Raw genomic sequence first — 22,539 nt, 5'->3', positions numbered from 1 at the left:
GTTGCAAACTGAACACTTTTTTAAGCTTTGTTATTTAGGAGGTTAAATCAAATAAACCAGATAATGAGGAGCCCAAAACTCTCCCATGGGGCTCGCTTACCCAAGTCACCTACCGTCTATGTGTGGCATGGTGACTGTGAGCTTGATAAGGTTTGAGTAGTCCGGGTCCTCGGGGCCCGTGTAGCGCAATTTAGCTGAGAACGGTTCAGCCCCCACTACTCCAGGCACACGGGGTTGACAAAGACCTGGAGGAAATCAAACACATTTATGCTGAAAGAAGATAATATCTAAAAAATATTTTTAAATAAATGCTATTATTTTTCTACATACTTCACAATTTCCTAGGGACTACTAGTTAAGAATGTGCATTCCAAGGAAGCTGAACACTACCAGGTGAGAGATCATCACAGCACACAGCTGAGTGGCCTCTTTACATTTTAGAGACTTTAAAAGGTTTGAGAAAAAGCAGCTGTTATTCAACATGACTTAATATGCGCCAGTCATTTTAGATCATGAACATATTCCAAAAATAATTTTAAATATATTGTACAAACAGAGATAGTAAAAAATGATTGAAAGCCAGTAGGAAAAAAGCATATTTAAATAAAGCAAATTTGAGTTTTACCCTAGAATAATATCCTAATGATTAGTTATAAAGTAGACATAATTTCCTAGTGAATAAAACTAAAAATGTGCTCTTTTTTTTTTTCCATCCAATGCCTAGGATGGAACCCAGAGTTTCATCCTTGCTAGGCAGGTGCTTGAACACTGAGCAACATCCTAGACTCTAAAAAATGTTTTAATTTTAAAAACAAAAACTAACATCTCCTTAAAATCAGAGAGCAAATTATATATACCGCAGGGTTTTTCTCTTTTTATGTTATTTGTTAGCATGTGAGACCAAGATGCTGGATTTTAATTTCAAGAAAACCGGGAAATACACAACTTCTTTTCTGTTTGTACATAACAGAGAAAATGAATAGGCATTTATTAGAATGGTGGTAAAATCAGAGGTAGGCCCCAGAATCTGGGCTTTCTATTTTCTTAATGAGGACACTAATTTTAAGGTACTCTTTAATTTTTTTTGAACCAAAGAATAGTTCAATTTTAAGAGAAATTTGAAAATCATACATCATAATCCATTTAGAAGAGAATGTGTATTATAAGTGATATCATATCAACAAAATATTTGATCCTGAATATATAAAGGTAAAAAGTGGTACTCTGGCATATATTACTTTTGTTTATCAGCAAAGGTACTTGTAATATGTGTGTGCGGGGCAGACAGGGGTGCTTGGGATCACACCCATACTAAGCAAGCACACTACCACTGGCTTACATTCCCAACCCTAAATGTGCTTCTGAATGCTGTATGCAAATAGAAATTTTAGAAATTGAATCATATACATATAACTTAAAAAATCTGATTTAGAGCTGGGGTTGTAGCTCAGTGGTAGAGGGCTTATCTGGCTTGCGTGAGGTCTAGGTTTTGATCCTCAGCACCAAAAATAAAACAAACGAAATCTAACTTAAAAAATTCTTATGCAAAGTGAGGAATTAGTTTATAAAGTAGATTTTCTGTCTTTCCAGTGTTCTCCAGCCATATCCTACTCTGTATCCCTAATACATTCTAAGCTCTAGCTCCAAACACAACCTCTCTTGTAATAAAAATGTATGAGCCTGCACACACAACTCTCCACCTGGACTATCTATATCTTCCTGTTCCCAGAAAACTCCTATTCATCCAACAACTGGCTGAGCTCCTTGTATGACACAGAAACCCCTCATTTAGACATGGCCCTTGCATCCCATCCTGCTGTGTCTCGATCCTTCCTCCTCTTCTCTCATACGTTCTCCCATTTCTCTTCTGGTCACTCCTAGAATTCCATGTTCTTTCATGCTTCTAGAAGTCATCACTTCTGTTTCCAAAATTCATTTTAAGCTTTTCCTCCATGAGGAGGCTTTCCTGATCCACCCAGGGCAGAACTAATCACTTCTGTATTTGCATTACAGTGTTTTATCCAGACTCAAATTTATCTGTGTCCTCAACATTCCTATGGACTCCTGGAGGACTAGGATCTTGCTTTCTTTTCTTACATCACCCAAAATTGCTCACAAAATGAAGGACAAATAACTTTTTCTGATGCATATTTATATAAAAAGTAGATTTTCATTTGGAAGTAGAGTAGTATGGAACACACTGGACATTTGGAAAAGTTAATAATCATGTATTAGACATATGTAACATTTCACCATGTTCCGGTGATCTTCATGCAAAACACCAATGCCTCACCTTCTTCCCTGGCAATGGTAACAATAGGGCTCATCAGCTCCAGGCCTTCATTCCCGTTGGCGTTCACAGCACGAGCAGCACACTGCACCCGAGAGCCAGGCTGAAAGTATATGGAGTCTAAGGTGATCATCTTGGATGATGTAAAAAAGGTATCGAAGTCCACCTCTCTCATGGGGCTGGTCACACCATCAGGGCCAGCAGGAGCGCTAATCAGCCATCGGTAGCGGGTCAGAGTGTCGTTGATGTTCTCACTTGCACAAATAGAGCCCGTTTTATCGTAGTCTGAATATTTGGGGTTGCAAGCCTATGAAAACAAATATTTGCATCAGGACCACAGTACACAACGATGTGGACATCATTCCTTTCAAGTCCTCTCAATCCTAGTGTTTTCAGTGCTCCCCACCCCCACCCCCACTTCCATATGCTGTGCATGTCCCTTCCAAATTTCTATTCCCGGTCATGATAGCATTTATGAACTGTTAAGCTTGATTTCAAATGGCATATGGGACTTTTCCACCTGTAAGCGGATACATGTAAAGTATCCAATCATATCATCTGGAACCCTCAGAGTGGTCAAATTATCCTTATCTCCCCCCACCCCCCAACTCCATAGAAAAGGTGCTGAAGTCCATCTGTCCTGCGGGTGACTGAGGACCGTTAATCTGCTGTTGGTAGGTGGCTCCCTTCCTTCCTGCCATGTCCAGTGGATTAGATAGTCTTATTATTCTTCTTTTGCCATGACTCTTAAATTGGTTTCTTCCTTTCCATTCCCACCACCACCTCCTCATCTAATTCAGTTCTTTCTTTCCAGTCAAGTGACACATTACTGCCCTGCTAACTCTCCAACATCTCCCCTCCAATCATGAGGTCCTTCCATGAAAGAGCTCCCTGCTATCCAACCAGTGAAGTTCATGTAGAACCTTTATAATTTGGCACCAAATGGTTATGTATGCTTTCTTAATACAATAAGCATTTATTGCCTACCTATTAAATGTGGGTTGTTACAACAGGGCTGTTGTGATAATAATAAAAAAAAGCAAGTCACAGTTTTTGCTCATAAGGAGTTTATAATTTAGAGTCCAGGGAAGGCAAATAAAAAAAAGTAATGATGACAGGCCATTTATTCTGCTCTTCCTCTGGCTGTAGTATGTGTTTTGATCACTTACTTTTGAATGATCTTTCTTGAAATTCTACCTGACCATCCTAAATCTTCCTTAATATATGCAGCTGCAACTCTACTTCCTAATTTGCATCATTCCTATGATAATAATCACATCTTCTATTAGAGCTACTGTCTTATTCTTTTTCTTCTTCTTCTTTTTTTCTTTTCCTGAAGCGCTAGGGATTGAACTCAGGCCTCATGCATGCTAGGTGAGTACTCTACCACTGGCTACACCCCACCCCTCTTTTCCTTTTTTTTTTTAAAGGATTGTGTGTCAAGTTCATGGTTTACCTGTTTTTCTATTAGTGACATACTCTGGGCTCCTACTTGATGTATACATCAGTTAACAAAACTTTATTAGATAAAGGAAGAAAAATTGGAGCTTCATTTAATGGATGTTGTCTTTTCTTCTTTAAAGGTCAAAGTTTAAACCTTGGAGTATTTTCTCACTTTTACTTATGATAATAATGATTAAAGTGTATAATTATTATGATTAATTATAATTTCACTCGATTTTGTCAACTTCTTACTGTGACGCAGATGATGGGATAGCCGGACACAGGTCCTACACTCTCCTTAGCTTTGGCAGTGTCGTCATACATCAGCAAGGACACGATTTGAGGGACAGAAGGAAAAGTGACATCTGCCATGCTGTTCATTTCTTCTATATACACAATGGCCTTGGTCACCTAGAAGGAAAAGATAATAGTTTGATTAGTGAAATATTAGGTGAAACTTTTGGTACTTCTACTATTCAGGGCAATACTCATGATGCTGGGCAAACTCGTAGGATCATGTTGATGAGAACACTGGAGCCACACCCCCTGCAGAGTGATAGAACTGGGTAGTTAGTGGCATGGGGCCCTGACACCTGTCTCTTGTCTTTTGGCTCCTGTGGGGGACACTTGTTCTTGGGGCAGTAAATCCAGAGGTTGATCAGTGGTCCCTGAAGTATTTGGGGTCCAAGTTCTTTTTCCCTTCTATTGTGATGATAGTGCTAAATCTGTCCTGGGGTTGGAAAGTGAAAGTTCTAAGAAATCAATTATTTGACAGTAGGAGGAAAGCTGCAGACACCCTGAGTGAAGGGAAACCCTCAAGGTCATGGGATAGTGTAGGACATGATGAAGTGGATACCGGTTAGAAGTAAAAATCTAAATCAACAAAGGCCAGAAGGCATTTCCTGAAGCCCAGAGAGGAGACAGAAGCCCAAAGGAAACATGAGTTCCATACATGAGGAATCTGAGCGCATCTGCACTGGGCAAGGTGACAGAAACATCTTGCTATCAATGCTCTGACTCCCAAATAACTTCCAGTGTCAAGTTCTTAAACCTAACCTTATATGAATAGATGCTCTGTGGCTTATAGAACATTTACATCCCACAGAGCCATTGCAAAACAGAAATGTATCTAACCCACGTGACCTGGTGAGCATCATAGTTTAGCAGCAAAGTGCACTGCAGAGACTCAAGCTGTTCCTGATCACTTGGGAAAAGGCAAAAGTCTAAATTTGAAGTATGAAACTACTGAATGCATAACAGTTTTACAACATTGTAAATTCAAAAAATTGTTAAGTTGAATCATTATAAATCAAGGATTGTCTATGTACCTTTTTTTTAGTTGTAGATGGACACACAATATCTTTATTTAATTTTATGTGGTGCTGAGGATTGAACCCAGTGCTTCACACATGCAAGGCAAGTGCTTTACCACTGAGCTACAGTCTCAGCTCCAGGGATTGTTTATGTACTTTTAAGAGAAGCTTTTATAACTGGAAGTGATTTTAGTCAATCTCTATTTCTTTCACTAATCCATAAAAATAATAATAAAGATTCATTTTACGTGTAAAGACATAAAAAATGTTTGATAAAGATTTTTCATCCAAACTTCTTGATTACAAGAAAAATATTATAAAAAATATGACTTGAAAAAGAGTAACACAATGTAGCAGAAACACCTCCAAGCAATAAAAATGATAAAACGATAAAAAGGTTTTAAAAAATATTTTTCTCAATTTTCTCCAATTTGACTTCATAGTAATGAGGAAATAAATAATAAAAGCAATCGAGTGAGTTTAAGCCTAGATTTTATTAAAATAGATCTCTTCCTAAAAGGACATGTAATTAAAAAATTATTTTCAATGTAGAAGTCAGAATTCTGTGGAAATTACAGTGGACTTGAGGACATCTGGCTGATGATACAATATAAATTGCATGAGTGTACAAAACCGGTTTTAGGACTGTAACATTTTGGACATGGAACTCAGCATAAAATTCTAATCCAACTAGGAGAAATAGGTGGGAATTTTGATGGTTAGTCAACTGTTTTGTGGGCTAGAATGTATGCTTTAATGAGTTATGGTGCTGAATTAATATCTCATCTTTGTACCAAGATGATGCTGTTTCTCACTTTTCCACGTTCAGTCACTACTGAGTGACATGGGAATGGTACAGGGTATGATATGGGGCTCAGTGACCCCATGCCTGAAATTTCTATAAACATGATTTGTCAAAAACAGACAGAATTCCCTGGTTATGATCTAATCAGAACAAAATTTATTTCAGAGGGGAAAAAGGATTATGTACGTCCCTTTCATGTAAGGCTTGTACAAAGTCTCATTAGTTTATTGTACACTATTTGATTTCTTCAATGTGTTTGTTGGCCATGAGTTATAAACATCAAATCACTCACCTGGGTCTCTGCTATCATATTTTCATCAGGTTTTAAGTGAACAGTGAAGGCCTCTCTCATTTCTCTCACCCCATCGAAGATTACTTCTATTTCAACAATGTGCTGGGTTTCTCCTTCCTTAAACTCAATTTCTACAAATGCAAAATTACAGATTTAAAATTTTTGAATATGAGTAAGAAAATTTTTAAACAAGTCTTTTTGACTGTGATATACAATGAAAAATACATTTTACCTTGTGATCCAGTAAATTTGTGTGTGTGTGTGTGTGTGTGCGCACGGACATATAGGTGCCAAAGCACAAGATTAACAAACATCACTTATTTTTTATATTGTACTTTAATATATTCTGTTCTGTCCTACTTTAATCTACCCTACTCCCCACTTCTCTACACAAAAGGAAGTCCTAATTGTATATTTCTTCTAAATTGATTTGTTGATTTACAATTTGAAAAATAATGCTGAGTTATGGTGCAATTAATAGTTCTTATACTGGGACATAATCAGACAAACTCACCTCTCATTTCCCAGAATTCCTAAACCAATAGCATCAAGGGTATAATGGTGTGTCAGTAATATTTACTTTACATGTATGTAGACAAGCTGGATAAAAAATTGAGCTTTCAAATGTAATATAAAATTATATTTCAAAAATATTTCTTTTTTTTTTAAACCTAGAAAAGTTACTACAGATAAATGTTAGTGACTTTTTCCCTCACCCTTTTCCTTCTCACTAAAGAGAATTGCTTTATTATTATGAAAGTTAAATCCAATTATCAGAATCCTTTTTTTAACTGTTTCTTTACAAATTTAAAAATTTTCATATCATTGGATTTTATTGAACTCATTATTGTGCCATTGGCCATATGTTAAACTTGAATACACAATTTTGTTGGCTTTTAAAAAAATCTTTCAAGAAACTGGTTTAGAAGAAAAAATATAAAGAGTATAAAGCATAATCATTCAAATTAGAGGAGATAAGAGTTGCTTTCTGATGTTACTGTATCAGAATCCTGTCAATTATAAATTTATAAATCTATCAGTTATAAATTCTATCAGTTGTTATAAATTTAGAGTCTGGCAGGAAAAAAATGCAACTCTAGAATATTTTTTTTCTACTTCAATTCTTTTATCATCAATGACAAAGAAAACTGTTTTCTTTAAAATCGCATTTGTGAGTCAGACCTCTTTACAGTTAGCTCTGTTTCTAGAGATGGCATCCCCCATGCCCTTGCCCCATAGCCCTAGCATGTTCTTCAACCCATCAGTCCCAGGCTTCTTAGACCCTGAGAGAATTTATGGTTCTTGTTCCAGGGGATGAGAATTAATTCTGGCCCACTTATTTGTTTTTAACTTTATTTTTTTTAAATAAATTTTATTGCATTTTTAATGTATACAACATGAGGTTATAAGATAATTTTCTTAGTTAGACCTGTGTGATGTGACAATAAAAAATTTTATTTTGTGACACTTAAAAATCTAGGACTTTCCAAAGAAACTATGGATTTTTGAGTTCTTTTTCCCCTTTCTGCACCAGGATAGTTTGGTGGTTATGATGGAACAGGATTTTCTCAATAAGGAATGTACTTTCTGGTTCGAGAATATTTCAATCATTCCATTTTCCCTTCATATATATATATATATATATATATATTTTTTTATCCATTTCCACTGTTTGTCCTGCCTTGTGTTCATTCAGGTTTTTATAACTCTCTGAGTTACATAAACCAAAGCACTTCTTATAAGAAGTTAAAACAAAGAACTTGTTTTGAATATTTAAATTGTTGTTTTCTGATTGTACACTGGCTGGGTGACAATCAAAGCTTCTCAGATACACTTTTCTGAATCTGTTACTAAATTTTCAGTGCACAAAAATTTTCAGCCTTTCTGTTTAATTTTATCTGCTTATTTGCATTAGACTGATCTTGACTTAAGCCATAAGAAGAGAAATTAGAAGATGTTTCAGGAAAAAAAAGTCCCTTTAACTTTTATTATAAACATTATAAACAGCATGTTAACTTTTATGGGGCAAAAGCCACAGGTTGATTTAATATTATTTAACTTTTCTCTGAATTCATTTATCAGTCCATTACATAGTTATAATTTTGCTCCTGTTTTAGACAAAAGAATACCTTTAATTCTTAGAAAATCTTTCTATGAAAGGTCATACCATTAATTTTTAGAAGACATTTCCTTTATGTAAAATCTGCTCATCATAGAAAAGACTGACTTTAGATTTTTACAATTCAGTAGCTAATCAGTTTTGTTTTATCTTCTTTTGCATTCTAGGGGATTTATTTCAATTATATTGAGAATGATATGGGGATAACTTTGAAGTTCTACAGTGGCTTATCTAATGTTCACCACACATTTAAAAAAAAATACAAAATGGATGGCATTAGAGCAGATTATGCTAAGTGAAGCCAGCCAATCCCTAAAAAACAAATGCCAAATGTCTTCTTTGATATAAGGAGAGTAACTAAGAACAGAGTAGGGACGAAGAGCAGGAGAAGAAGATTAACATTAAACAGGGACGAGAGGTGGGAGGGAAAGGGAGAGAGAAGGGAAATTGCATGGTAATAGAAGGAGACCCTCAGGGTTATACAGTGGAGGAGGTAGAGAGAGAGGAGGGGAGGGGAGGAGGGAGGTGGGGAGGGGGGAGGGTGGAGGATGGGAAAGGCAGCGGAGCACAACAGACACTAGTATGGCAATTTGTAAATCAATGGATGTGAAACTGATGTGATTCTGCTGTGTATGGGGTGAGGGGGGGAGTTCATAACCCACTTGAATCAAAGTGTGGAATATGATATGTTAAAAAAAAATACAAACCCCTTTGTAGAAGATGGTATTTTTTTCAATGACTTCATTAACTTTGTTATTGATTCAGTTAACACCCATCCGTCACTTTCTAAATTTTGTTAGCGAATTAGAAAATCAATATGAATGCCTGAAGTGCTAGGATGGTCAAAAACTGATTACTGGTAGTGAGAGGTAGAAAAATATAAACATGGTGGATAAGCAAAACTCCAAATAATTCATAAGCCTAATTTTGGATGTAAGTCTAATGTTTAGTCTGTCAGTAAATAAATTAGAAGTGGGGATGGGGTGAGGAAGGGGGTTAGGAGGAAGAAACAGAGGGACAGAGAAATCAATTTGTTTTAGCTATTCATAAAGGTAAGTAATAAAATGACCCAATAATTTTCAGAAAGAGAAAGGTGGAATGGACCCAAAGAGACTCTTACATCCCAGAGAACTCAGGGTCCCTTTCACTGTCCTCTGTTAGCACAAAATTTTCTAGCTTTAGATTTTTATTGTGGGTGTTCACTAAAACAGACTCTCATCATGACCAACAGGAAATTTACAGGAAAATTATTATTTAATGTCTGATCATTAGATGGAGATAAAATCAGGGAAAAGTTAGATACCAAATAGATCATCTAGGTCTTCTACTCAAAATTTCCCCAAGTCCTACTACATACATCCCGCAAATCAAAAGAAAATGCTAGAAATAAATTCTGTTCTTTATTTTTCTAAAGAAGATGAATTTAAAAGAGCGGCTGTATTTGCATTTCAGCTGAAGCTTTTCTTCTTCTCAAGGGCCTTGCACCAACACGCAGTGCTGGCATAATCCACCTGGTGACAGGCCCTGGGAGCTCCATACCTTCTGACACAGGGTGATAGTCTTCTCCAGAGGTGGCTGAGCCATCCTTGGTGTGGACTCTCACAATGGAGACCTTTGAAGTGTCTCCTTGGCGAATCACTGGAATTTCAACCACGACTGACTCTCCTGGTTCTTTGGGTTCTGTGACGCTAAATTTGGTTTCTCCAAATTTGATAATAGTCTCTAAAATTGTGGAAAACAGACAGATTAAATTGTTAGTTAGGGGAACACTTTTCTCCCATTCCTAATGTTTCCTTCCATGTGGGAGGAGAGTAATTACTATTACATCCTGGCTTCTCTCTGTCCCCTCACTCAATGTTAGTTTCGAGTGTGTAAAGTGAAGCTGCTAAGTTAGCTCAGCTCCTTTCTGGGAATTAACCAACCCCCAAAGAACATGTGCTCTGGGATGTCCCTTTGTGCCATAAATATACAGGAGCAAACCACTGGCAGGGGGCAGGCAGGGAGTAGACTGTTGGCCTAGGAATACTTGTACCCAAAGTGTGTATAAGGAGAGGTCCAGGGATGAATGTTTAGGCTTCCTTATTTAGATATAAGTCATAGTCTCCAAAATCAACTTTTATCAGTTTGGTTTTCTTCTTTCTTTTTTTTAGTATTATTATTTATTTTTATTATTATTTTTATTGCTGTGCTGGGGATTAAACCCAGGGCCTTGCTCATACCAGGGAAGCACCCTACCATTGAGCCGCATCCCAAGCCTTCAAACTTTATCAGTTTTAATGATTTGTTTTGTTCTCCATTTGTCTTAGTCTTTTTCTTATTTCTCATTTGCTTTCAAATCTTACTCAGCCAGTGGGGGTTTTTTCCTGAGCTGCCTAAAACCTCAACAGGGATGGATTTCACAGCTGAGCACCAGCAAGGACTTCTTACTATCAGCATCGTCTCGGATCCTTATCAGAGTTTCATTCTGTTCACCAACTGCAGCCCCAAAGGGAGAGCTGCTTTGTGGAGTGCCAAGTACCAGGCGGAGCTCTTCCACCTCCTCGTAGAGTATGTCATCCATCAGCTCAAGGACACATGGCTTTTCAATCTCACCTGGAACAAATAACAATAACAGCAGGTCAGTCACATCCCATAGGCCAGGAGCCATATGTCACCAAATAGAATGAAACATCACAGGAGCAGGGATGTTACTTTCCCCTGTTGTCTCAGGGGAAGAATAGTGTTTGGCATGAAATAAGCCATCAATAAATATTTGCCAAATGAGTGAATAAATGTTTAAACACATGCTATGACTGACCTTATTTGTACAGGGAATTTTCTTAATGTCTGCTTTAAATTCTATCACTCATCTTAGAAAACAAAGAGGAAAAAGAGCAAATACCAATTTTGCAGAGGAATTTCTAGCATTCTGATTAGGAAGCAAATTTAGTGGGTTTGTATTAGTTGATTATCATTAATTTGATCACATCACTAGTATCTAGTATTATTAACTTTTGTCTTATTAAATAAAGCATTAAGTCAAGACCAATTAGGTCCCTGCCTCTAACGAATAGGGCCAATATTATGTCCTAAATTTTCCCTCATCTCAATAATTTTTAAAATGGTTTTCAATGACAATGAAATATACTATAGTATAGATGTTCAAATAAATAGTTCTCTAATTGTTGGCCATTTATTTAAGTTATTTACAGTTTTCCCTTAAAATAAATGTTACTTTGTGACAAACATCAGCATAAGTAAACTTTTTTACACATTTATTATTCTTTAAGAATCTATTCTTATAATTACTGGATCAAAATAATCAAATAGTTTAAGGCACTGAATACATATTTAAAATGTGAGGTTTATTTCATTTCAAAATGAAGTTCAATTCCCAGTATTGTGAGATCTGCTCATTTGATATGTTCTTGTCCACTTAGTTGCAAATAAACAATATAGCACTTCCTTAGGAATCAGTGAGTTAATACAGAAACACAAAGCACATTCATTCAACCTGTCTTAGATGCTTCATCTTATCATTGAGTGCATGTGAAAACATCTCACAGGCTTGAAGTCAAGGCACTTGTATTTCCCAAATGCATACTTCTCAACAAACACTTGCTTTTCTTAAATTCCATATGAAACTTCCAAGCTCTGATTTACCAGGGAGGAATGTGATGATGGAGACGTCAGTGTTTGGGCGTTCTTCAAAGTCCATCATCACCTGTGCGGACCCCTGCCGTGTATAGCATCGCACTGAAGACCTGTACTGGATATCACCGCTCCTGTGGATCATGGCAGCTATATGCCCATCACTTTCGCTGCCAGTGTAAACTCGTTCTTTGAATTGCATCTTGGGCACTGCAAAAATAAATAATCTTATGGATCAAAGTGAACAGAAATTTCCTCAAAGAACATGGCATTTTGAAAGATGGGATACAGTGGAAAGAATAAGAGAAAAGAAATGAGAAGTTAGGATCTGAGTCTTTACTCGGTCATTTGCCCATGTTTTGAAATTGAAATCACTTAACTTTAAGATCTTTGGTTTCCTTATCATTGAAATTTTGCTCTGCCTATTTTGTGGAATAAGGATATGCAATGAAATGTTAAAGTAGGTGTTATGATTTAGATATGTGGTGTCCCCCAAAAGCTCAGGTGGGAGACAATGCAAGAAAGGTTAGAGGTGAAATGATTGGGTTATGAGAGCCTTAACCTAGTTAATCAGTGTGTTAAACAGGGGATTTCAGAATTTCTTGGTATGAAGAACACTAAATATTATGCACTTAATTACAAAAGGTTCATGCAGACCATGCTGAGAAAGTTGACAATGCGTGTGCACATATATAATTTTTAGGTGGCACATAAATTGGGTCGATTACACCTAAGTCTCATTGGCAAGCACTTTCCTCTAAGCATAATCAGAATCATCAGGGTTGACATGTTCAGCATTCCCTTGTGATGATGCCTCAGAGAGCTCTGCCATGTGTTCATCGGCCGGTTGTCACAGAGCAATATATTTGGCACTATATTAGGGAAATCTAAGAAGTGGTTGGGTGAAGGAAATGAAAGTGTCTTGTGGGTCTTATGAAGTGGGAAAAGACCATTGAGTAATGGTCTGCACAGCTCCGTGGATTTCTACCCATTTGTTGTGGGGAGATTCTTGGGATACAAACAAAATACTGATGACAACACCACTGTTTTCTTTGAAATTTGAGAAGTCTAAAGGATTTCTTGTAAGACTTTTTCTATCAAAATGATAGGAGGAGAAAGGAGGACGGGGCCTGCTAATGTATATGCACGGGCTGCACCTGTGTCTACCACTGCCCCTGTCACATTCACATGTTGAAGTCCTAACCTCCGGAACATTAGAATGTGACCTTATTGGTAGGCAGGGACTTTACAGAGGTGACTAAGTTCAAATAAGGACATTATTGTGGGCCCAACTCCAAGATGACTGGTGTTCTCTTAACACAGAAAACTGGACACAGAAGATGATATAAAGAGGCAGGGATAAGACGGCCACCTCCCAGTCAATGAAAGGGTTCTGGAATACCCTTCCTTTGCAGAACTCAGAAGGGACCAACACTGCTAGCACTTTCTGGCCAATGGCTCTGAGGTAATCAATTTCTGTAGTCTTTAATAATGGCTTTTAGTCTTAGTCTTTTATAATGGCGGCTCTGGTAGATGAATATAGGAATACATAGCTTATTGTTCTACTTGTGAATTATATAAACCCTGGATCATCATTTTATATTTTTAAAATTAACAGGCACTCACAGTCTGAGATAGAGTCATTTATGAACACCGTGGCTTTGTTGGGCTCCCCAAGGGCAGCATTCATAGGCATACGAAGCATCAGTTCAAATTTCTCAGTTCCCTCCAGCACTGGTTGTCCAAGGTCATCCAGAATGATAACACGAACAGTCTGCATGTTGACTCCAGGTGCAAAATCTAAATTGCGACTGATTCCCACATAGTCTGTTCCAGCTATGATAGTAACAAAAGGATTATTCAGTTAAAAGATATACAAGAAATAAATTATATAGATATATTTTATTAAATATAGAGACAAGCATAATAATACAGAAAAATACTTCAATGAAATGCAAAAGATTAGTAGTATCCACATTGGCTGTTGAGGGGGTGAATCAAAGATCAGGTTCTAAACTGAATCTATGTATAATGGTTGAACTTTGGATTCCTTATTTTAGCTTTCTGCATTATAGTTCCTCTATTAGAATCCTCTAATGGAGCTAATAAAAATAAAATCTATATGATTTCACACATGGTGTGACACTACATAGTGTACAACTAGAGAAATGAAAAGTTGTGCGGCAATTGTGTACAATGAATCAAAATATATTCTACTGTCATATACATAATTAAAATAAATAAATTAATAAAAAATCAAATCTAAAACAATCAGCAGTGTCAATCAAATGTTAAATTTAATATAAATTACTATATATGAATACAAAGCATTTTTAAACATTAGTTAAATATCATACTTCTTATTTCTATATTTCTGGAGCTACCATAGAACACCCTGTTTAGATGTATGGTTGTCTGTTAGATACAGCAACATATTTCAGGTATGAGCTGCTGTCCCCTACCCCTACCCACATTCGCAAGGAAACAAGAGCAAGTTTCTATTCCAAAGATTTATTTGATCTTTGATTTAATATTTTTCAGACCATGAAGTGTTGGTATCTCCATTAATATCTAAACTAGGGGACTGGGGTTGTGGCTCAGCGGTAGAGTGCTCGCCTAGCATGTGCGAGGCCCTGGGTTTGATCTCAGCACCACATAAATATAAATGAATAAATCAAGGGTATTGTGTCCAACTACAACTAAAAAATAAATATTAAAAAAAATATAAAGTAGCTAAAAACGAAACTATCTCTTAATCTTTAGCCACTACATCTATAAAGATTTAAAACTAGAGGAAAGTAATTCAGCATTATTGCTTCTGTTTTCATACTTTTTGCTGTTCTAACTCTTGTTTTGTACCTACTTTACCTCCAAATATGTAACTTTCTAAGAGTATTTTTCTTTAATTCATTTCAAGACTTTTCTTTATTTCCTGGGGCAGGGGTTGTAGCTTAGCATGCATGAGGTCCTGGGTTACATCCCCAGTTCCAAAAACAAAAATCAAAACTGAAATAAAATAAAACAACAAAAAAATTGTATCTCCTTGTAATTCTTTTTCTATTTTCTTTACCTCCATTTCTTACATTTTATTCTCATTTGTCTTTTCCTCCCTCCAGATTCTGATTTGAAATTTCCTTTCAAAAATAAAAAATTTGAAAAAAATTAAATAAAAAATTGGCTAAACAACTGTTTACTGAATACTTGCAGTATGCAAAGCCCCACACTAGTTCCAATGCATTGAAAAAGATAAAACTTAGTTGACTTTTGAAAATGGCATTCATGAATATGTGATGTGTATATGACATATGTGTGCACAGTTCACACATTCCTAACACAATGATGAATCTATGTATATGCGAGACTTTGTATTGTTGGTTGACTAGAAAAAAGAAAGGGGCTGGGGCTGGGGCTCAGCAGTAGCGCACTTGCCTGGCATATATGTGGGACTGGGTTTGGTTCTCAGCACCGTATATAAATAAATAAATGTCTATCAACAACTTAAAAAAAAAAAAAAAGAAAATCTTGAACCCTATGCTTGCCCTAAATTTATGATCAGCTTTTTGGGATATAGATCTCAGAATAAGAGAGAAGCATGTGGTAGCTGGGACAGTTTGTACAATGAAGTATGAAAAAGAATTTGGGTCTTATGTACTTCTGTGGACACTTGGTTAAAATAAGGAGGAAGTCAAATTAAGATGCATGACATGTCTTCAGATTTCTGTGAGGGTAGTCAGCATTACTGTTGTGCATGTAACTTAACAACATTCAACCATGTTAGATTTCCCAAATATGGAAAATCAGCTCATGCGAACATAGGCATTAGAATTTAGGATATCACTGTTTGGCTATTGTGAAGTCAAATGTGGGCATGCATGTATCACTGTAGTATTACGACTTTAATTCTTTAGGAAAAATACTGAGGAGTAGTATAGCTGGGTCATAGTGTGGTTCTATGCCTTGTCTTTTGAGGATGCTCCATACCGAATTACATAGTAGTTGTACTAATTTACAGTCTCGCCAACAGTGTAAGAGTGTTACTTTTTTTCTACATCCTCTCCAGCATTTATTATTCATTTTCTTTTTTAAAATTCTAATTTGTTATGTATGACAGTAGAATGCATTACAATTCATATTATACATATAGAGCACAATTTTTCATATCTCTGGTTGTACACAAAGTAATCACACCATTCTTGTCTTCATACATGTACTTAGGGTAATGATGTCCATCTCATTCCACTGCCTTTCCTACCCCTATGATCTCACCCTTCCTCTCCCTCCCATTTGCTCTATCTAGATTCTATCTAATCCATCCATGATCTCCCCCAACCCCATTATGAATCAGCATCCTTAATATCAGAGAAAACATTTGGCATTTTTGGGATTGGCTAACTTCACTTAGCATAATATTCTCCAACTCCATCCATTTACCTGCAAATGCCATGATTTTATTCTCTTTTAATGCTGAACAGTATTCCATTGTGTATATATAATACATTTTCATTATCCATCATCAAACAAAGGGCATCTAGGTTGGTTCCACAGTTTAGCTATTGTGAATTGTGCTTCTAGAAACATTGATGTGGCTGTGTCCCTGTAGTATGCTGTTTTTAATTCCTTTGGGTATAAACCTAGGAGAGGTATAGCTGGGTCAAATGGTGGATCCATTCCCAGATTTCCAAGGAATCTCCATACTGCTTTCCATATTGGCTGCATCAATTTGCAGTCCCACTAGCAATGTATGAGTGTGCCTTTTTCCCCACATCCTCACCAACACTTACTGTTGTTTGTATTCTTAATAGCTGCCATTCTGACTGGAGTGAGATGAAATCTTATAGTAGTTTTGATTTGCATTCTCTAATTGCTAGAGATTGTTGAACATTTTTTCACATATTTGTTGATTAATTAATTGTATATCAACTTCTGAGAAATGTCTGTTCAGTTCCTTGGCCCATTTATTGATTGAGTTATTTGTTTTCTTTGGTGTTAAACTGTTTGAGTTCTTTATATATCCCGGAGAATAGTGCTCCATCTGATGTGCATGTGGTAAAAATTTGCTCCCCAAATGTAGGCTCTCTATTCACCTAACTGATTGTTTCTGTTGCTGAGAAGCAGCTTTTTAGTTTGAATCCATCCCATTTATTGATTATTGATTTTGGCTCTTGCACTATAGGAGTCTTATTAAGGAAGTCAGGGTCTAATCCCACATGATGGAGATTTGGGCCTAATTTTTCTTCTATTAGGTGCAGTGTCTCTGGTTTAATTTCTAGGTCCTTGATCCACTTTGAGTTGATTTTTGTGCATGGTGAGAGATAAGGGTTTAATTTCACATTGTTGCATATGGATTTCCAGTTTTCCCAGCACCATTTGTTGAAGAGGCGCTCTTTTCTGCAATGTATATTTTTGTCTAATATACATATATATTATATTATATGTATAATATAATATATAATATATAACTGTATATATGTGGGTTTGTCTCTCTGTCCTCTACTCTGTACCGTTGGGCTACAAGTCTATTTTGGTGCCAATACCATGTTGTTTTTGTTACTATTGCTCTGTAGTATAGTTTAAGGTCTGATATACTGATGCCACCTACTTCATTCTTCTTACTAAGGACTGCTTTAGCTATTCTGGGTCTCTTATTTTTCCAGATGAATTTCATGACTTCTTTTTCTATTTCTATGAGGAATGTCATTAGGATTTTTATTGGAATTGCATTAAATCTGTATAGTACTTTTGGTAGTATGGTCATTTTGACAATATTAATTTTGCCTATCCAAGAGCAAGGTAGATCTTTCCATCTTCTAAGGTCTTCTTTGATTTCTTTCTTTAATGTCCTGTAGTTTTTTGTTGTAGAGGTCTTTCACCTCTTTTGTTGAGTCCCTAGTATTTTATTTTATTTTGAGGCTATTGTAAATGGACTGGTTTTCCTTGTTTCCGTTTCAGAGGATTTGTCACTGACATACAGAAATGCCTTTGATTTATGGGTGTTGATTTTATATCCTGCTAATTTGCTGAATTAATTTATTAGTTCTACAAGTTTTCTGGTGGAATTTTTTGGGTCTTTTAGGTTCGAATGTTGAACCAACCTTGCATCCCTGGGATGAACCCCACTTGATCGTTGTGCACTCTTTTTTGATATGTTTTTGTATTCGATTTGCCAGAATCTTATTCAGAATTTTTGCACCTATGTTCATTAGAGATATAGGTTTGATGTTCTCTTTCTTTGTTATCTTTGCTTGGTTCTGGAATCAGGGTGATACTGGCCTCATAGAATGAGTTTGGAATTGTGCTCTCTTTTTCTATTTTATGAAATAATTTGTAGAGTATAGGTATTAGTTCTCCTTTATAGGTCTTGTAGAAATCAGATGTGTATCCATCTTGTCCTGGGATTTTCTTGTTTGGTAGGCTTCTGATGGCATCTTTTATTTCCTTGCTTGAAACTGATCTGTTTAAATTGTGTATATCATCCTGATTCAATTTGGGTAACTCCTATGCCTCTGGAATTTGTTGATGCCTTTGATATTTTCTATTTTATTGGAGTACAAGTTTTCAAAATTATTTCTAATTATCTTCTGTATTTCTGTAGTGTCTGTTGTGATATTTCCTTTTTCATCACATATGTTAGTGATTTGAGTTTTTCCTCTCCTTCTCTTCATTAGCATGGCTAAGGGTTTGTCAATTTTATTTATTTTTTCAAAGAACCAACTTTTTTGATTGTTTCTTTTGTTTCAGTTTCATTGATTTCAGCTCTGATTTTAATTATTTCCTGTTTTCCACTAATTTTGGTGTTGGTTTGTTTTTCTTTTTCTAGGGCTTTGAGATGTAATGTTAGGTCATTTATTTGTTGACTTTTTCTTCTTTGAAGGAATGAACTCCATGCAATGAACTTTCCTGTTAGTACTGCCTTCATAGTGTCCCAGTGATTTCAGTATGTTGTATCTGTGTTCTCATTTACCTCTAGGAATTTTTTAATCTCCTCCTTGAGGTCTTTTGCAACCCATTGTTCATTCATTAGCATATTATTTAGTCTCCAGGTATTGGAGTAGCTTTTGTTTTTTATTTTGTCATTGATTTCTAATTTCATTCCATTATGATCTGACAAAATGCAGGGTAGTATCTCTACTTTTTTTGTATTTGCTAAGAGTTGCTTAGAGGCATAATATATGGTCTTCTTTAGAGAAGGATCCAGGTGCTGCTGAGAAGAATGTGTATTCACTCGTTGAAGGATGAAATATTCTATATATGTCAGTTAAGTCTAAGTTATTGATTGTATTATTGAGTTCTATAGTTTCTTTGTTCAGCTTTTGTTTAGAAGATCTATCCAGTGGTGAAAGAGGTGTGTTAAAGTCACCCAGAATTATTGTGTTGTGGTCTATTTGACTCTTGAATTTGAGAAGAGTTTGTTTGATGAAAGCAGATGTTTCATTGTTTGGGGCATATATATTTATAATTGGTGTGTAGTTCCCTTGAGCAGTATGTAGGGTCCTCTTTTATCCCTTTTGATTAACTTTATCTTGAAGTCTACTTGATATGAGTACAGAGACCCCTGCTTGCTTCCTCAGTCTATGTGAGTGCTGTGATTTTTTTCCAACATTTCACCTTCAGTCTGTGGATGTCTTTCCCTATGAGATGAGTCTCTTGCAGGCAGCAAATTGTTGGTCTTTTTTTTTTTTTTTAAATCCAATCTGCTAGTTTATGTCTTTTGATTGGTGACCTTAGGCCATTAACATTCAGGGTTATTATTGAGATATGATTTGTATTCCCAGCCATTTTTGTTTATTTTTGATATTTAACTTGGTTTCTCCTTTGATTAGTTTAATACCTCTCTCTGCTGATTTTCATCATTATTTTTCATTTCCTCTTCATTGAATATTTTCCTGAGGATATTCTGTAGTGCAGGCTTTCTAGTTGTAAATTCTTTTAACTTTTGTCTATCATGAAAGGTTTTTATTTCATCATCAAATCTAAGGCTTAATTTTGCTGGATATAAGATTCTTGGTTGGCATCCATTTTCTTTCAGAGCTTGGTGTATGTTGTTCCATCATCTCCTAGCTTTGAGTATCTGGGTTGAAAAATCTGCTGAGATACAAATTGGTCTCTCCCTATATGTGATCTGATTCCTCTTGTGGCTTTTAAGATTCTATCCTTATTCTGTATGCTAGGCATTTTCATTATAATGTGTCTTGGTGTAGATCTATTGTAAATTTGTACATTTGGTGTCCTGTAAGCCTTTTGTATTTAATTTTCCAATTCATTCTTCATGCTTGGGAAATTTTCTGATATTATCTCATAAAAGAGATTGTGCATTTCTTTGGTTTGAAACTCTGTGACTTCCTCTATCCCAATAACTTAGATTTGGTCTTTTGATGCTATTCCATAATTCTTGGATGTTCTGTTTATGGTTTCTTACTATATTCACTTTGTGGTCAACTTTATTTTCCAGATTATATACTTTGTCTTCATTATCTGATGGTCTGTCTTCCAAGTGATCTAGTCTGTTGGTGATACTTTCTATTGAGTTTTTTATTTGGTTTATTGTTTCCTTAATTTCAAGGATTTCTGATTTTTTTTTTAGAGTATCTCTTTCTTGAAGTAATCTTTTGCTACCTCTATTTGCTCCTTTATCTCTTTGTTGGTGTGATCAATGGTGTCCTATATTTGCTCTCCTATCTCTTTGTTGGAGTGATCAATTTTTGCCTGTATTTGCTCATTTAATTCTTTAACTCACAGATCATTTTAATTATGAACCTTCTGAACTCTTTCTCTGAAATTTTATCAACTTCACTGTCCGTAGGTTCTGTCACTGTAGTATCCTGGTTTGTTTGGGGCACTTTCCTCCCTTGTTTTTTCATGTTGTTTATGTGTCTTCCTTTCTTGCAGTGTGGATCTGAGATATTACAGTTTCTACCCTATAATCTTGTGGTATCTGTGCAGATTATTTGTACCTCATCTTGATGTTGGACTTCCAGACCCTGCAGGGGTCCCTCGATGTATGCTACTTCAACTAAAGTTGGTGGCAGCAATAAGTGGAGGTATCTCAAGACAGCAGTGGAGGTGTCCTAAGATGGATGCAATGTCTTTCAGAGATGGTGAAAGATGAAAGGATGGGCCTTATACTGTCTTTGGAATGCCTGCTCCAAGATGCAGCTGTTTCTAGACCCTGTTGTCCAAAGTTAGAGGCTACTGCGTGGGGAAGTCTATGGCGATGTCTGCAGTGTCCCAAAATGGAAGTGGGTTAGGTCTGAGCTTCCAGGTTTGGGGGGTATGTGGCAGAGTGGGACCTGCCCTGGGCCTGGGTCCTGTGCAGGTGGGCGGAGGCAGTCCTGTGCTGGAGCTTGAGCTCCAGCAGGAGTCTGCCCGTGGCAGGATGGACTCGGGCCTACTCTGGGCCTAGGTCCTGCGCAGGTCTATTATTTGTGTTCTTGATGACTGCCATTTTGACTGGAGTGAGATAAAAATTTCAGTATAGTTTTGCATTGTGTTTCCCAAACTGCTAAAGGTGTTGGACATTTTTTCATATACTTGTTGGCCAATTACATTTCTTCTTTTGAGAAGGATCTAATTAATTAATTTGCCTATTTATTAATTGGGTTATTTGATTTTTTGTGTAAAATTTTGAGTTCTTTATATATTTTAGATATTAATCCTGTCGGAAGAGTAGCTAGCAAAGATTTTCTCTGATTATGTAGGTTTTCAATTCACGTCCCTAATTGTTTCCTTCCCTGTGCAGAAGCTTTTTAATTTGATGCCATCCCATTTAACAACTCTTTGTACTATTTCCTGAGATTTAGGGGTCCTGTCTACCCATGTTTATAGCATCCCAGTTCACAATAACCAATCTATGGAACCAGCCTAAGTGTCCATCAATAGATGAATGGATTAAAAAAATGTGGTATATATACACAATTAAGTTTTATTCAGGGAGAGATCAGGAAGATGGTGGCGAGGGGAGTGCATTGCCCCCGTGTGCTGCGTCACTGTGTGGGAGTATGACAAGTCAGGATGGCTAAAGGCTATCTTGTTAGGAAGTTCCAGCAATAGTGGGGTGCTCTGGAACCTGGAGGAAGGATTTCCATCGCACGAGGATCGGCTACGGGGACTCAAACGCGAGAGATTTGTCGCACGGAGGGTAACACTGCTTATTCAGCAAATCGCCCCTCGGCTAGAGTCTGCAGCGCGCGCTGGGAAACAAGGAGACAGCGACGCAGGGATACAGCGCTGCAGTTTCTGCCAGCCGTGCAAGCACCTTACTCAGGGCTGAATTCTGGGTTCGAGACCGGGGAAGGAAGCGGTCCATCTCGGTTCTCCACACCGGTCAGACCACAGAGGAGGCCAGAGGCCACCATGTTGGAGAGCTGACGTCACCATCCCTGTTTTCGACTGACCGCAGCTCATTCAGCCATAGAACAGGTAATTTCAGGCTGCCATTCGCCTGCGGCTTGCAGACAGATTGCTCGGGCTCAGTGCCTGGGTGCTTCTTAGAGCCTGCTCTTATCGGAGCGTGCACCGAGTGCGGGGCGGCCGAGTTCCGGCTCCCGGAAATGCCCTGGCCCAGGGCTGGGGAGCCTGTGGAGGAGGCTTCTTGGAGCCTGCTCTTATCAGAGCATACACCGAGCACGGAGCGGCCGAGTTCCGGCTCCC

General features: G+C 37.0%; 1 protein-coding gene across 1 annotated transcript in view; it reads right to left on the bottom strand.

The window, feature by feature from the left end:
• Positions 1–22,539, bottom strand: part of Frem2 (FRAS1 related extracellular matrix 2) — a 172,325-nt gene that overhangs the window by 21,094 nt on the left and 128,692 nt on the right. Inside the window, exons 8-15 of the mRNA XM_015484020.2 lie at positions 13,519–13,728; positions 11,905–12,102; positions 10,690–10,854; positions 9,802–9,984; positions 6,144–6,274; positions 3,986–4,144; positions 2,294–2,597; positions 114–245 (exon numbers count right to left, since the gene is read on the bottom strand). Of these exons, the coding sequence (XP_015339506.1) occupies positions 114–245; positions 2,294–2,597; positions 3,986–4,144; positions 6,144–6,274; positions 9,802–9,984; positions 10,690–10,854; positions 11,905–12,102; positions 13,519–13,728 (1,482 nt within the window). The remainder of the gene's footprint in view (positions 1–113; positions 246–2,293; positions 2,598–3,985; positions 4,145–6,143; positions 6,275–9,801; positions 9,985–10,689; positions 10,855–11,904; positions 12,103–13,518; positions 13,729–22,539) is intronic.

The sequence above is a fragment of the Marmota marmota genome, unplaced genomic scaffold, assembly GCF_001458135.2.
Source record: "Marmota marmota marmota unplaced genomic scaffold, marMar, whole genome shotgun sequence".
Taxonomy (NCBI): domain Eukaryota; kingdom Metazoa; phylum Chordata; class Mammalia; order Rodentia; family Sciuridae; genus Marmota; species Marmota marmota.
Note: the sequence above shows the minus strand (reverse complement) of the source record. Positions and strands in the feature narration are given on the sequence as shown.